Source organism: Cryptomeria japonica, chromosome 3 (assembly GCF_030272615.1).
Source record: "Cryptomeria japonica chromosome 3, Sugi_1.0, whole genome shotgun sequence".
Lineage (NCBI taxonomy): Eukaryota > Viridiplantae > Streptophyta > Pinopsida > Cupressales > Cupressaceae > Cryptomeria > Cryptomeria japonica.
The window spans coordinates 32,596,031-32,613,998 of record NC_081407.1 but is presented as its reverse complement, the minus strand read 5'-3'; the positions used below and the strand labels follow the sequence as shown (position 1 = coordinate 32,613,998).

Here is a 17,968-nt window from a genome sequence, read left to right as displayed (position 1 = left end):
AGATTCATCTTTCTTTTAACTGCCCAAAATGATGAACCAGACAGTGCTCATGTTCCTTTTTACTATTAAGATTATAAAGGTAAAAACAGAGTAAAAAATAGACCTGCATTTGTAAGACAGAAGATGGAAAACTTCTGAAAATGATGCATCCAGGAAAAATAATATACCTATATATCTTCAAAGCTTCCAGTGCAACAGCACATGATACAGGATGTCCAGAATAAGTGAATCCATGTGAAAAGAGACCTAGCATCAACAGACAAGAAAATACCTAAGAGGCTATACTATGTAAGACCAAAAAAGATAAAAAATTATAGCATGCCAAAAGGAAATTAATGTGCTTGGCTAATGATGATTTTTTTTCATACCAAGTTTGTTACTTTGAGAACTAATAACATCAGCAACCTCTTGGCCTACCAACACTGCACCAATGGGCATGTATGCAGAAGAAAGGGCCTGCAACAATTTGTATCAATAATCACATTTGCCATTGTAGGCAACTTTAAAGTACAACTCAGCACCAAACATATTAAAACATGTATTATATTGCTCACTTTGGCTATTGAAACAAGGTCGGGTTGGATATTGTATTTATCACATCCAAACATAGTTCCCAGCCTTCCAAAGGCACATATGACCTGGAAACAAAGGACAGGGAGATGAGTAACTGAACAAATATTACCAATCAAGTATTGAATTAAGAAACATTTAAATGGGGATTGACTATAAAAAAAATTCTCCTACAAAATAATGACAAATTAATTAGCCTGAGGCAATCTTGAAAAGCACACAGGAAATACTAAGAAGGTGAGGGGGGGGAGGAGGTGGGGGGTGAATCAGTGTTTCAGGTTTTTAATCCCTTTTAAAACATGAAACAGCATAAATCATAATGAGAGCAATCATCAAGGCACAAACACCAAAATTCTCATGGAAAACCTTTTGGGTAAAAAACCATGGCATACAATAACTTCCATTATCAGATGGGCACCACCCAGTTTACATTAGTGAGCACCAACTCACAGAGAGCACCGATTCTCAGAGAGCACAAACTCTCAAAGCATTAACTCTGATCAGCTGAAGTCTCAGCTTCAGTACGAGTACCAACATAAACAACACTCAATCTGATATATTAATATTTGTTTCCATACCAATCTTTTCTTCATACACACAACTCCTTCGATCACATCCCACTTCAGAATCACTCACACAATAATCTAACACAAGCCACTGCTAAGTTGTTTCAAACTATCAATAGCTCTAACACCTTCTCTAGATAAAAATGCTCCATTTCCAGGGCTTTTCATTTATGCAGAAGCCCATCACAATTTTTTAAAAACAAATCCCAGCACCTATATACAGGGTCTTTGCCTCTAAATTCATTACACCCCGTTCAGAAATTTCTTTATCTTTTTAAAAACTATATCACCCAACCAAGCTCCAGACCTAGTTTTTCTCCAAGAATAGAAAACTATAACTGCCCAGATGATTTCAGAACAAATAACTCTACACCCAGAATGAATAATTCTGCCCAAGCAGTCCGTTGAATTGCAGAACCACATTGACATGCTTGTCTGCAATCATATATCAGACTTTAAAAACGTTTTCAAGGCAAACTTGATCACCAAAAATGGCTGTATGAATATTAACACTCCAAAAGAAACGATATATCCTCTTTTATTCCCAAGGAAGGGAAGACAAAAAACTTATTAAAATGTTCTTCGGAATATAGAAAATGATTCATATAGAACCTATAGGCATCTAAACACACCGTCTAAGCACATGGAGTGTGTACATTATAAATAAGTCGCCATTCACCAAGAAATATCGCACCAATGAAAAATTCAAATGGGCTTTATTTCTTAAAAAAAAATTACAACCCACAACAACCAAAACTATATATTTGATGCCACACTGCTTTTATAGGCATTTCATATTTTTGCCACGCAAGCTAAGCTTCGACAAATTCTTTTTAACACATCAAATAAACATCGACTTTGCACCAGAAAGAATTGAGTCGATACAGAACTCTGCAGATAATCAATCAAATTCTGATTCAAAGTGTTAGAAAAATAACGCATCACCACCAAGTTGGAGGAAAGCAACACTTGAATGGAATACATGCCAAGAATACGTGCCAAGCTCTCTATAGTGTAATAGTTCGATAGATTTTATTCGCACCACATCAAAAGAAGTTCTCAGGTTGTTGAGAGCTTACACAATAATCAATCAAGGTTATATAAAAAACGTTTTACTTCCCCTTCAACAAAAACACATAACGGCTCAGAATAAAAATGGCACTTCATCCAAACTCTGTCCTTCAGCAATGAAGTCAATCCTATAGAAGACATTACACTTGAAAAACAAATATAGGCAGGTCATTATAAAATGCAACCCATGATATAATTTAGGAATAGACACGTGAGCATTCAACATTAAACATAGACCACAAAACTACCACGCTTTTCATAAAAAACAATCTGTCCACATCAAAACAATTCCAAGGCAATCGATATGTTTGAAAGTTCAATCAATAACGTGGCACAAGTCAGCAAACAAGCAACTAGACAAACAGCTGGTGCAGACAAGCAACCAGGTGATGTAGACAAGCAACCAGCTTAAGCACACACACAGGCTGCTCAACCAAACAGGCAAACAACTCATCCAGATAGGCAAGCAGCTCAACCAAGTAGGTAAGCATCTCAACCGGACAAGCAAGCAGCTCAACTGAAATTTCAATTCAATCTCTGAACCTCATCAACTGACCTTTCACATCAATGACAAAATGTTTCAACAAATTTCACATTTCATGATGCCATTGTCAAGTTAAATAGACTCTTAGAAAAACAGAAGTTTTCAACCACTTTGTCAAATATAATTATATAAGCAAATTGTAGATACAAGTTTGATTGTTTAGGGAACCCATACACTTGTCCAAACACCAAACAAAGATTCTACATATGGCAATTGCACTAGTATTGAGTATACGGCAATTGAACTAGTAATGAATGAGATTTTGATGAATATAATTTGAATTTCATCTTTCAATTCTCAATGCTAAGGCTTCTTTATGGCCTAGAGAGAATTTGTGTTTATATGTTGTATTGTAGTTCTCATTGTGTGCTCTCATTTCTTTTATGTTCTCTGTGTAGACTTGGGTGAAAAGGCTTTCTATCTCACTAAATATTTTAAATTATTATTATTGCAGAACCTTTATATGGAGCTTTCCAGATAACCAAGAAAAATCATAACCTTCAAAGCCTCAAAACAGTAGTAGCACCTTTCTTAAATCCATCTCCAATTTACTAATAACAACTTTTTGATGAAACCCATTAGTCAGCAGAAGTCGAAGAACATAAACGTCATATTGCAATGAAATGAAGAAGTATCTAGGCAAATGATTGATCATATTATATTTTACCAATAGCCATCTATGAAAACTGAAGCAGCTTCACGGCACCCTTAAAATTAGATCTGCCAAGTTTCCAATCAAATACCTTGGTATATACCTCATTGGACAAAAGCATAAGAAACCATGCTGACTAGTTGTTTAAAAATCCAACGGAAAATGCAGATATGAACTCATCAATAGCTAATCCTAGTTGGTCGATAGGATTAATCAAGTTATTGCTCCATTCTCTAATCCCATTATATGGAATCCCTCATCATAAGTCCCACATTCTATTGACTGATGCTAGTTCTTTATGATTGAACCCGAATTTGTTATAGACGATAATGCCAAATAATAACATTAACTATTGTAATATAAATGCAATATAACACTATAAACCAAATAATCATAGGTGAAGATCAATAAATGCTTTATTCAAAGCTAGTGCTTGTATAATCCAATTGTAGACCAGAGAGAATTGTGTACCAAATCAAAATGCCTTCTATAACTATAGGAAGCCTATTTAAAAAATCCAATTGTTGCCAAGTGAAACTCAACCATTGACGATTAACTTCTATTTACTTGGTAATCTACTTGAATGATTAACAAAGTGTTAATAAAAATAACAGAATATAGTTACTAGATGCAACAATGTACCAGAAAGATATGTTGTTTTATTCATTCATTCATTGGATATGCAATAGATAAAGAAACTTCACGTATGTATTCCCCGACTATGAGTACAATAAGAAATACATAGCAAAGCCGACGTTGGTTGAGAACACCAACCATCAATAACCACCAACTAATAACCAACTATCGGCAATTAACACCCTAATTACAAAATAACTCATTTTATTTATTGACTAACTAAATCAGCCACCCAACCCAAAAAGAAAGTCATCTTCTAGACGACAACTGACAAAATTGGGAGCTGAATAATGCCAAATCAAAAAACTACTAAGAAGTGGGATGAGAAGATGTCCCTAGATGTACAAAAGATGTAAGAGTAGATGTGGGGGATCAATGTTGCCAAAGCCTATGGACTTCCTCTACATGCAGCTTGAAATGGTGAGCTGCTACTAATCATGTCTCCCTTGTTGCCTTCAACATCTGTCCAGCTTCAACTAGCCGGTGTTTGATTTTTTCAATCTTCTCCTTCTCAACCACTCTAGTTTGTTTTTGCTTCGATGAGTTGTGCTTGCCAAGCAAGTTGCTCTCGAAACTTCTATGTTCATCCAACCATCTCGGCACATATTGTTTGCACCATCTGAAGGTCCTCATCCTTATGATGTTTGAGCACATTAGAGAGACTATCTAAAGCTTCAGCCTATATAACAGATCTTTGAAGGAGGTCTCAGTCCCAAAAGAAGCTGAAATTCCTCTACCATGTCTCCACTCCATTGTAGGCTTGGCAGGGTGTCAAGCTGCCATCATCTCAAAAGTTTCTACCTCGAGCCATCCTCAAGAAGTGAAGCGTCGAGTAAACTCCACTTCACACTCCCTCTGCATAAATGGCAAGATATGTTGGACTTCTCCCACCACCAACAAAGAATGTCCTATACCCAATTGCCTCAACATGTCCCTAAACTTTTGCATTACCATTGCCATATATTGTAAATCCTATTTATATCTTTGAATTGTACCAAGTAGGCCCTCCTCATCGGGCTTAGCAATCTTCATAATTACTCCCACAAAATTACTTGACTCCTCATGTTGATCCTCAATAGATGAGTCAGCCATAGGCAACTCTTGTGAAGCCAAACGCAAATGTGGTGCACCCAGTTGAACATTCTCCGCTTTTAACCATTATATATTATCAATTTATATTATTTCCCCTCAAATAATCATATATGTGGCCAAAAGAAGAATCGACTCTTACAAGATTTTAATAAAATTCACAATACTCTATCGCTGAAATAATGAATCTTAATTTGAATACTCAACAACATTAAATCAATTTCTCCATTAAGATTGTAGATCACCAAGGCATCCAATAAAATGTTTAACAGTAAAACATCCAAATCATAATAAATCTCAAATACTTTGCAAATTTGTCTCTGAAAGAGACTCTACAAATTTGAATAAACTTATCCGTTGAAACCCTAAAATCCTTTAGAGATCTCCAACTAAAACCTCCATCATTTTGGATATTGTGGTGCAACTGTGAATCCCGGACAAATTCACCTCAGAAATGAAACTAGGTTTCCGTCCGATTCCCCAAACCATTTAATTTTCAACGAATTAGTTTTAATTATTTAATTATTTTCAAGGGTTAACTAAAGGGGAGATTAGAAGTTGTGGAGACTAAAGTAGAATTTCATATAAGAAATCCATAAATCTAACTTCATAGCATCTATCTCTCCATCGAAGGGCTGAATTTCTCTTTTGGCTTTTTCTTTGATGAAGAATCCATGAGAGCTCCTCCCCAATCATGCTTGCTTTTCTCAAGTTCTCTTTCTTCATCATGGTCAAGAGAACCAAGTTTCTCATTCATGTCAAGTAGAAACCTTTCCAACCTATCAACCTTCCCTTCTATGCTAGAAATTCTTGCAATAACATCCTCAACTTCTTGAATCAAATCTCTATCATTTTCTTCCCTTGCCATCAACCTAGTTGTCATTGTTCACTCTCAAGTTCCAATTTTGCACTCAAAAGGGACTAAGTCATCACTTTCACTTGATCTTATGGTGGCCATAACCTATTAGACACGTTCAAGATACTTACAATGAAGCTTTGATACCTCCTGATTCATGAAACCTTGGAGATACACTACTATAGATCATCACTTATGGATATCCTTAGTTATTAACTATTCTAATAACTTTAAATGCTATTAATTCAATTCCATATGTATGCGATTTCTGTCACACATGTTCATTTGTTATGTAAACTTAATGGCAACACACAACGATAATGGTATGAAGCAAAGAATACATACACAATGACCAAGACAATACATTTACCTTACCCTAAACACGTGAAGACTTAAGCAAGAAAGCATTTCATTTCTCATTCCATGATGATAGTCCAAGTACAAATATTTTACGATGCCTCTAGGGCTACTAAGAGTCTTGAAAATGTCATTCATTTTCTCCTCACACATGCAATGTGCTTCTGCAACTCATAAGCCTTCTTACACTTCAATCACAAAATGAATGTAAAAATAAAGTAACAGAGAGAGACAACCCTTCAAAATTCATGTCTAGACATTACATGGCAGCAAAATGGAAGAGCAAATGTCATATTCCATATTATATTTGCACAATGATGTAAACATCATTTCTGACAAAGCAGCAAAAGTCTTTCCACTAGTCCTGGTGAAATCACCAGGGTCAATGAAAAAATTGCTGCCTGCACACAACAAGAAGTTTGCCAAACATGATTATCTACTTCTTTATGAAGCCCCGGAACACCTTGGATGCTCCTCTGACAAGAACACAGTACTTTTTTCCCTAGACAAACTTAAGTATGATAAACTCCTGGTTCTAAACCACTTGAAAACTTTCTTAGCTGAGAGAGATCTCCATGAACACCATGGGCCAACACTTTGGATCTGATTTTTGGATCCATGTAAGCTGAAACGCTGACCAATTGTGACCCTCTTCAGCATCAACTTGTTCAGGATACAATGGCTTATTTGAATATGAACAGTTCTCTCTGGGAGCTAATCAAGGGAGATTGGACCACACTTACCTTAGATTGCAAATTCTCATATCATTATCAACAAGCAGAGTCTATAAGCACAGATTGGGAGACAACTAATAAGATTGCAACCTCTATGCTTTTTAAACTTTAGAATGATGAATGTAGAGGATCTACATCAAATAAGCCTTACAGTTGCTGATATAAGGAGATCCTGCTATATGATATCTATCTGACATTTTTACCAATGGATTTCATAGTAACAGGGTGGAACATATGCTCACTAATTCTAGTAGTTCCGATGATGATGCTTATACTGAATCACTCCCTCACTACAATACACTGCTTCCACAATTTCCTAACACTTTCCCTTAGAATCAGATATCTAGGTTTATTTATTTAACAGTAGCTGAATCTTGTTTGCAGAATAGATAAAAGGTTGGTTTGACTTGGTTAAGCGCTTCGGTAGAAAGCTGAATATTATTAATATTTGTCTATCCAAGTGGAAAAACATTTGATGTCTCTGAACTAAATTCTCTGCACAGAAATCAATCTGGATATGGACAAAATGATAGCTCCCGTTGCAACTGCTCACAGAGACACATGCCATAAACAAGAGGCTTTCTTGCCTCAATACACAACTTGCAAGATGTGATTATTATAGCTACAGTCACACCATTGCTATTAAACCTGAAGATGCATTTTCCTCCCTCTTTCATTATTTCAGAGTTCATTGTGTAAATTAGAGAAAAATGAGGTGTGTAACTTATCAGCTGGAAGTCCTATAGCATCAAATTAGACATTGCCGTGCCTGTCCATCTGGCCGGTCATCAACATTGGTTTCCTTGCCTGTAAAGGCTACTTAAGGAAAATGAAGAATATTTTCCCCTTTGGATAGGATTAAGGTCTTTATTAGAATTCCAGTCATTTATGTTCTCTAACATGCACCCTGTCATGTTCCTAACAGCTTTGTCCAATACTTTTAGCTTTTTCAGTTTATTGTTAAGTTAATGCTAAACTTTAGAGCTTCGAATATAATTTGGCTAGACATTTCTCAACTCAACGCTTCTCAAGAAATTGTGATAACGTATAAGCTAATTGGCTTCCACCTTTAATTTAATACAGATTATCTTTTGTTCAGTGTAAGGAAAAATGTTGACAACCAGTTGCATACCTCATCAGCAATGAAGAGGATATCATACTTCTTTACAACGGCTTGAACCTGCAAGATAGCACAGCCCCAATATTGGTTTCGAGTTTTGCAAAATTCTTTGGAGAAATGATAACAAACCACATTATTTAATCTTAAGTTAACAAACTGCACAGTTTGAAACAAAGTGAAAGCTCTATATAAATTGAGAATTGAAGTTCAAATGCAAAGGCCAGCTCATGTTTAGTGTCAAATCCATGATATTGTTGAATGATTTAACAAAGCTTAGGGAAAAAAAATTCAAAAGCAAGCAAGCCGAGCTGAATCCTCCATGCACCAAGAATCCCAAATTTATCACTACTAGCCATCTCTACATAAATCATAATTCAATGGGATCCAAACGAGTATGTTAATTAATTACACCTGTCCTCCTCCAAGGACTCAGTCTTTTATTTTTTCTCATTTGTGTCCCAAGAATTGTACCGGCTAGCCAACATTGACATTCCTCCCTATGGAAGTAGCAGAATATCATTGTCACGACTGCTGGTTTAGATTAATTGTAAAAACACTAACAATTACATAATGCTGAGTGACTTCATCATCAAATTTCATCAGAGAAACAAGGGAAGACACCCACTTTATCCATAGGGTTGCTGAGGGATTGAAAATTTGATACAAAAGCTCAAAACATTAATATGTAAAACTTGAGTTTTCCCAACGGCTTCCCATACAGTGCAACAGGTAAAATAGAAAAATTTATAACAAAAGAAGCTAAATCAAATTTTCAAATAAGATACATGAAGCCTATCACTCACATTTTTGCAGCTATCACTGACTCAGCCCATTCTTGTCCCCGGTCTATTCTATAGGACATGCAAAACTTTAAAACAAGTTAGAGTCCAAAAATATCTTTTCAGAGTCAAAACTCTGGAGTCTGGATAACTCCCCGGAATTCCCTCTAAAGGTGGCTGTTTGGTGGAATGTGGTTGGTAATATACAAGTATATGCAATGCATACATACATGAGGGATATGCAATGGACCAACTAGTTTTTGGCAATCTTTTTGCACAATCAGTTAAAGCAGAGTAACTGCTAGAACAGCCACAAATATAAATTAGAGACAAAGCCTTTAATACTGAGATAGCAAACTCTGAACAGTACCAAAACAAGAATTAAACATACTGCAAAAACGAAAGGTGCACAATGAAATATCCCTATTTATATGCCATCTTGTTCTGTTAATGTTGACCAGTGTTCAGGTTTTTCCTTAAGTTGAAAGTTCTCAAGTGTGTGGGAAGTGTTCCAAAGTTTTTGGAGAGCTTGGGTTATAGTTTCATGGCTTCCAAGTTTCCAACAGTCGCATGTTAATCAACTAGTGACAAAGCTCTTTGTAGTGTTCTGGGTTTTTCTAGATTTGTCTGGATTTGTTCTCTTTATCTCTCAGAGAACACTGCTATTTATAGTAAGTGCTTGTGCTGGCATCAATCACCATCTTTCAGCATTCGTTATGTTTTCACATGATCAACTTTTTGTTTTCCTGTGCGGCAAATTTTCAGTAAGGTGATGGGTTTTATTTTAATATTTACAGTTAAGTATTAAAGTAAGGTTTTAATTTAAGTGTTTAATATTTCATAAAGGGAATTTCCCCAAGTTGAACGTCTAGGTTGTGGGGACCAAAGTTGTTTTAAAAGGTGTAATGAGGGTCCTTTTCGAAGGAATTAAAATATTTAAAAATTTGAATGCCCTAGTTTCCCTCCAAACTCTATAAATTGGAGTTTAGCCTCTCATTTCTTCATTCAAAGTTGCACACTTAAGGAGATGCTGTCAAAATGAACAGAGGAGTTCTTCTAAGATTTGTAGAGAACAAAAACCATCTTCAATCTTGCTGATTTCAGTGGTGAAAGATTTACCCTAGCTGGTCTGGCATTTTCACTCAGGAAATACATTGGTTTGCACAAAGTTTTGGTGATTTGGGGTTTCAAAAAATGAGGATTATATGATTTTCTTATTTCAGATTGTGAAGTTTGTGTTGTTGATGAATGCAGGTATTTTTAAGTTTTTTTTTGAGGGTTTAAATGTAGATTTTAAGCTGGCTGTACCCTTCTTCACGCAGGACGTACAGCTCTTTCTGTTATGCCCTGGCTGATGGGTTGATCCCATGTTTATGAGTATTTCTGTAAAGGGTTTTCCCAGACAAGGCAAACACTTCCATGTTTTTGTAATATCCCCATTTTCTAGGACGTCATCCAGATGCACAGTTTCACCTGTTAACCCACCTCCGTAGGTGAAACCAACGGTTAGGAGGTGATGGAGTGTGCAAGGAGGCCCTATACTTAGTCATTTATTTGGCCTTGGCAAGTTAATAAGGTGTAAACTTTATAATATTACATTATAGGTCACTTTTTCTAAAATTGGATATATTTTATAAAGTGACTTTATGAGGAGGGTGAATTAATGCTAATATTATATTATAAAGTTACTTTTAGCTTAAGTGGCAATAGTACATAAAAGTGACTTTATAAGTTACTTTATGACTTAATAAGTAACCTTATTTTAAAAAGTTACCTTGCTCATCTCCCTAGGAGATTATGTTAATTTAAAAAGTAGTCAATTTGCAATGATGAGCTGACCCTTCATGCTGGGCAAACTTGAGGATGGAAAAAGATTCTTTTGGCATCTTGGAATCTTCCCAAAGGAGGTCAAATTAGGGCTAGAGGCATAGAGGTTGTTGTACGTGACATTTTGCTCATATGTTTTGATGATTTTTGAAGAATTCTTTACCTTCAATAGGTCTGCAGCATATTGACAGAGTTCTGGAGCAAATTTGGGGACGGAAACCTCCAAATTGTAGGCGTAGGATGGAAACCCTCATATCTATCAGCATATTGATCTTCATTGGAAGCTCTTTTCAGGTCTTTGGGACCAAATTCAAGAGCATTTGGGTGGATTACAGCAACATTAGGGTCTAAAATTCTGATCTGGGAAGAAATAACACAATTTCCAGCAAGCATATGTTCCTAATCAGCAGGCCGTACCTTTCCCAGGCTGGCCGTACCTCTATTTCTCACCTGGGGTTTCCAATTAAAATAAATTAAGGGTATTTGCAGCAGTTTTCTTGTTCAAAAATTATTGTGAGCAGCTAATAAGAAGAATTACAATGGCTATTTGGTGAAATTGGTTCATATTGGAGCTACAGGAGCAAATCAGTGGGTAGAAAGCTCACCAAATTGGAGCCTCTCCTGGGAGAAGTTCAGGAATTGCATTGGATTTAGGATTTCTTTACATAATTGTTTTAGATAATTATTGGATAGGTGAATAAAGCTTATTGGAGTCATCTACCATAGTTGGAAGTGCTCCAATCTTGTTATCCCTCATTTTCAAGCTAATAAAGTTTGCCTTCAGCTAGTGTTGGACACCTGGTAGGCCAACTATGCCTATGTTGTTGAAAATTACACTCCTATTTGCTTACATGTATTGCCGATGAATAAATTCAGAGTCTGATTTTAATTTTCAAAATTAGAGTAATTTCTATTTTGCAATTATTCCCTCAAAGCATCTCTCAAAAACTTCAAAACTCAACATTACACCAAAAACCCAAAAATAACTATACGCTGGCCAAAGAATTGAATCAAACAAACAAATCAGCTGTCAAAATCAGACGTTGGCATCTTTCAGTTTTTTTGAATGGTTTCAGGTGTCTCAATTTCTAGGTCAAACTGCCCTTTTTCCAAGCTGTCCTTTATCAGAGGTGACATTACGGATTGTTTGATGCATCATAGGGTGTTTGGGGTGTTAATTTCTGCCTTATATGAAGTCAATCAGAAGCTTTGAACTACTGCAGATTCTTTTTAAGGGTGTTCTTGAAAATCTGGACTGGGTTTGGAGATTTTAGTGCCTTGCTGTCCCTGTTACAGATTTAGGAAGACAATCTATTCCTTGTGGAATGTATTCAAATCTGCTCAGGGGTCCCTTCTAAGTACACTTCTTCATAATGGTCACAACCTTTCACAGTTACCAACTTTTGAAAGGGTCACAACCCTTCATCATTGCTGCCCCTTTGAAAGAGTCACTTCCTTATCTTCTTCCCATTAATGCTTCCTTAATATCTTTGCTCCCTTCTTTCTTCCTTCATCTCTTTTTTTCTCCAAATGAAGTTCTCTTCTCTCCCTTTTATATCTCATGTTTGACAGAGTCACAACTTTTCATTTCATGCCTTTTGACCATTCATTAACTATATTTTAATTATATTAAATTTTATTTTTATTATTTTATGTTTTAATTTATTATAATAATTTATTAATAAATCCTTCTTCAACGAGGGGACATTACATTGTCTTTTAAAATTATCATCATAAATTGCATGTCCTTTTAGATGCACAAAGACATTCTCCTTGGTGTGATCTCTCATCAAACTACCAAACCAAGGATGATTATGAAACTGTCTTTTTTAACATTGCTAGTATCTTCTAACGCTAGTCTCACCCAACGAATCTTGTCTATGTCCTTCAAAAGAAGGATAAGGCAACGAGCAATGACATGGATCCAAAAGAGCAATCAATGCCTCTACTAAAGCAAATCTTGTGATGTCCCCGTTTTCAGTCATTCCAACATTGTAGTCAACTCCAGTTTTCTTGGAAAGCCCCAGCCTTTTCGGCATGGAATTTAGTTATTCATGTTGTGTTCAAGAAATCAGGATGAATCCATTGATGCTTTCTAGAGGTAGTTTCACAATTTCAAGTGCATTCCAAACTTCTTGGAGGGATACTCTATTTATAGAAAGTGTTAATTTTTAATTAATTGGATCTCTAATGAGCTTTTATGTCATGTCCCCTTCTCTAGTTTCTTGCATTGCAATTGGTGTTGGCTTTTTAGGTTCGTGTGAACAGGACCAAAGGGGTATTTCGATGTCGCCATTGCATTCAGACAGACTAATGGAGATTTACGACACTTTCTAGAGTGATTTTAGACAACTTGTCCAAGACTTACTATTTTTAGTATGTGTTAGTTTGGACACTGGGAGTTTTGGCTAACTTACTATTTTAGCAGTTTCTATTTTTAGGAGTTCCTATTTATAATAACCACTACTTTTGGCAGCTGGTCATAGTTTCAAGTTTCAACCCCCCCTCAGCTTTAGTGTGCAACATCTTCAGTTTCAGGGTTTTAGTAGTTCTTGCTATTTTTAGCACTTGGTCATGGTCTCAATTCCTCTCTTAGTTTAGTACAATGGGTTTCAGTTGGACTTGGTGAGTTTTATTGCTTTCAAAAGAGAATTATTTTATTTTATTCATTAAGTCTTTATAAAGTGCCTTTTAAAAATACCCCCCTTTGGCCTAGTAACATAAAGTTTTTTTTTAAAAAGGGGCCATTTGACATCCAAAATGGCCGCATAAGGAAGAGGAGAAATATTTATTTTATTGAGCTTATATTATGCTTTTAAATGGGGATGTCAAAGAGGAATAATAAAACATAAGTAAATTTTGAATGTTTTATTTCAAAACTCAAAAAGTTTCAAACTTCTATGAGGATTTTAAGTTGCTTTCATGTTTTGTTTTGGAGGGGAAAAGTTTAAAATTGAAGGATGGTTGCCCTAATTTCCTCTTCACTCTACATTTATGTTGTGAGCATTCATTTGACATGCTTACTTTGACAACTTAAAGATATGATGTTGGAATGAACTTAGGGAGTACTTATTTTTCTGGTTGAGGACAACAACCCTCTTTATGTTTGCTGTTTTGGGTGGTGAAACATCCACCCTAGCTGGTTGGTGCTCTTGGTTTTGGTTTGATGCTGATTTTGGCTTAATTTAGTGTGATGGGCTTGAAGATATTAATGATATATTAAGTATTTTGATATGAGTATTGTGATTTTTGTGAGTGGTGAGCCTTTTTGAAGTGTTGTTCGAGTTTGATGAAGTTTAGAAGCAATTTTTGTGTGCTGGTGTGAAATTTCTGAGAAGTTGGAAATCAGATTTATGCTCATAACTCAATGGGCCTTCTTAGTTTCATTTGTTAATTCCTAAATTATCTTATGTAGATAAAAACAAATGTCAAATTGGCTTAATCGGCCTTTGACATTTGTAATTTATAATTACTTTATTCTTATATATTTTTTTTGTTTAGATTAGTTTTTTATCTTAGTAAATAAAATTGTTTATTTATTTAATTTCTAATCGCATTTATCTAATTGATTATCTAAATTGAATTTGTTTAATTTATATATCTAGAAATCAGTTAATTAATGGTACTAACTATTATCTTATCTATTTTGAATAACCGATCATAATTGAATCGGTCTGTGCATAAACACAATTCTATTATGAATCGGTTTGGTTGTGTCTTTTGGAAAAAGGACACAATCTTCTAAAAGGTAACCCGATATCATACATAAGTATGATTCGAGTTACATTGAAAAGTGATGGATAGCATATAAGAAAAGAATACGCAGAATTACTATCTCGATAATATATAAACCTTCAGACTCTTCTCTCACAACGAACATTGATCTTACATGCAGATCGAAGTAACAAAGATTGAATATTTTGAACGGACTAATAAAGGATCAAGCATTCATGGCACATACAGATTGGATTATTCTCAGATCAGAATTCATTGAATCAGTTCCTGAACTATTCCATACAAAAATTTGATTATAGTCTTTAGTCAAGCACTTATATATACACAGACTGAACTACAATAGCAGATCGACAAATTCAGATTAATATAAAATATGAACAGCAGTTCAAGTTTATATTCATAGATATATGCAGCAGTTGTTATTACTAATACACAGTGCATAAATATATGTGTATGAGAAATTAAAGTTTGTAATTATTCAGCAGTAATTCAAATAGATTAATATAATCTATACATTGATTAATATATTCATATAAATCTGATACAAGTTTACTGTATAAATTTTATTTTTTTAAATTTACATGGTATTAGAGCTGGTCTAAATTAAAGATCCTAAAATCAGATTTGTTTTTTATCAGTAAATTAACAGATTAATACATCAATATGGTGACCGGTTTGAAAGTGGACGACAGGCTTGATGGAGCATCAAACTTTACCTCATGGAAATTTAGAGTGTTGCTTACTTTAGAAGAAAATGAACTAGCAGATTTCATAAAGAATGATCCACCTGAAACTGATGATGCTGATATATTATCTCAATGGAAGAAAGACAACATTAAGGCAAAGAAACTCTTAGTAGATTCAGTAAAATGTTCCCATTATTTCCAGATTATCAACGGCAAAAGAAATGTACAAAACGTCGGAGCAAATGTATGAAATAAATAATACCAGCAGGGCATTGGCCTTAAAACAAAAACTTCATCACATTAAGATGACAAAGGAAGAATCCATTACATCTTACTTCCTAAAAAATCACTGAATTAAGAGACTAACTATCTTCTATTGGATATGTCATTGATAGTAAGGAATTAACTATGTTGGCTCTAAATGGACTTCCATCCTCATGGGAGTCATTTATCCAAGGACTCGGTGCAAGATCCAAAGTTCAAACTACCAAAATTTGATAGACTAAGAGCAGATTGCTTACAAGAAGAATCTAGGTTGGCTGCTAGAGGAATTGAATCAAACTCTTACAATGAGGTAGGTCAAGTACTAGCTTCTAAAACCTCAAGAACAAAGGGAGGATTTGGTAGAAGAAGAAACTTCAAAAGAAAGAGAGACCAAAGGACAGACTCAAATCCAAAATCTTATGAGAAGACAGATCTATCTAAAATCAAATGTTTTAGATGTGCAAAACTAGGACATTATGCTAGGGACTTGTTGTGCTCGCACACCTCACCCCGTGAGTTGATAGGGGACACCCCCCGTGTTGTGTCTGCCTGCCCGATAACTTTAGATAGGGCTTGTGGTGATGCAAGGTTCGGCCAAACCAATTCTCCTGTGTATCTTCAAAGCCCTCACAACCCGAAAACGCGAGCTCCCAAATTGGTCCCTAATGCCGAATACAAAGAAAGACGTTAATCAACATTCTCGCCAAAGGGAAATAGAACTCTAAAATCACGCAAAACGTCCAATATGCTCGGGCATTATTTTAAGTTTGCAAAATGGCCACTCAGGCCGAATTTGACGAAAATGCAAAAGGAGAGTAAAATTGCGAAGTTTGCATTTTATGCTTCTGGCCCGAAAATGCCAACGTAGGCCGAAAATCATGGGTCACAGCTCAAAAACATTAAACTCTACGCTTGCAAAAGGTCCGTTTTGCCCGAAAATGAAGGAAAAGCGTCATTTTTATAAGTTTGCATTTCATCCTTTTGACCCGAAAATGGGAAAAGGTAAAAGCGTTTTAACTTTAAAAAAACTTTGCAAAATGGCTGAAAATGGAAAATGATAGGTAAGGCGTTAAAGTTTGCAGAAAACCCTCTTAGGCCGAATTTCGAAAATGAAATAAAATCGCTAACTTCAAAACTTTTCAAAGGTCTTCATATCCCGAAAATCATAAAGTTTGCAAAATAGACTTTCAACCCGAAATTGCAAATATGTAAAAAGTGTTAAAACTACAAAGCTTTTCAAAGGCCTCTTTAGGCCGAATTTCGAAAATACGAAATGGAATATAGCGTTAAAACTTAAACTTTACAAAAACCCCTCTTGACCCGAAAATGGAAATTGCAGTAAGTAAAAAGCATTAAAACATAAAAACTTTCCAAAGGCATTCACAAGCCGAAAATCGCTTGATAAGGTAGAGCGTTTAACATAAATTCAAGTTTGCAAAAGGGCCTTTTGGGCCGAAATCGTGAATAACAAAGAGAGGCGAATAACTTGAAACTTGGCAAAAAGGCCTTTTAGGCCGAAAACACCTAAAACGCGTAGAAAGGAAAAGGAACCCGAAAACCATCTTGCAAAGTCATAGTTTAAGACGAAAATGCCAAAAAGTTAAACATTGCGCATTTTAATCATTTTGCCCGAAGTTGCAAACCAAGCTAAAACATAAGTTTTGCGTGAGATTTCCAAGCCAAAAATGGAGTAAGAGAAAAGTCGCGCATTCCCAATTAAATGGCCGAAATCTCAGTAGATCAGAGACAAGTTAAACATCGCGCATTCAGTTGAAAATAGCCAAAAAACTCAACAAGGCTCTCAAAATCGGCTTAGAAGCCGAAATGTCAAGGCGATGAAGTTTGCAAACACCTCATTTGGGCTGAGATCGTAAAGGAGTTCGAAATCGCGAAAAGTGTCTTTTAAGGCCAAGATTAATAAAAGAGGTGAGACTTAGACATTTTGAAACAAAGGCCAAAACTCACCACGTTCACAAATCGTGCCATATGCCAAAGATTGAAGTCATTTAAGTAAGTCTCCAAATCGTGCAAAGAAGCCATCAAGGCCAAGGAAAAAATTCAAAAGGGAGTAAGCTCGCAAAACCAACTTATAGGCCAAAATTGAACAATAGGGCAAAATCACTATTTCGCCAGTAAGCCAGGAAGCTTCAGTAGACTCAAATCACCCAAGTGTCATCAAGACAAGGTTAGGATTTCATGTTTGAGGAGAAACATTCAAAAGATACATCTCACAAAGAGCTTCTCGAGCCAAACGTTGTAAATAAAATTTAATATTTGTTAAATTAAGTTATTTAATTTTTCAAATTAATTTATTAAAGTGAAATCAATTGTTTGTAGGTCGCAAGACGTCATCGCAGAGAACCAGGAGAAGGCCTGAAAAACACAAATCGAAGAAGGATCGCAACCAAGGCCAAGCACTGAGAGTTGAAGAAGAAGATGTAGGGACACGCTGTAGGAGCACGAGGTTTGAACCAAGCATTGC

General features: G+C 35.6%; 1 protein-coding gene across 2 annotated transcripts in view; it reads right to left on the bottom strand.

Annotated features, from left to right (window-relative positions):
• The window catches only part of LOC131065989 (gamma aminobutyrate transaminase 1, mitochondrial), a 210,430-nt gene that overhangs the window by 62,483 nt on the left and 129,979 nt on the right, over nt 1-17,968 (bottom strand). For both annotated transcript variants that reach the window (XM_058000646.2, XM_058000647.2), the window contains 4 exons: nt 8,208-8,255; nt 555-638; nt 369-456; nt 168-246 (listed from right to left, as the gene is read on the bottom strand). In XM_058000646.2, the coding sequence (XP_057856629.2) occupies nt 168-246; nt 369-456; nt 555-638; nt 8,208-8,255 (299 nt within the window). The remainder of the gene's footprint in view (nt 1-167; nt 247-368; nt 457-554; nt 639-8,207; nt 8,256-17,968) is intronic.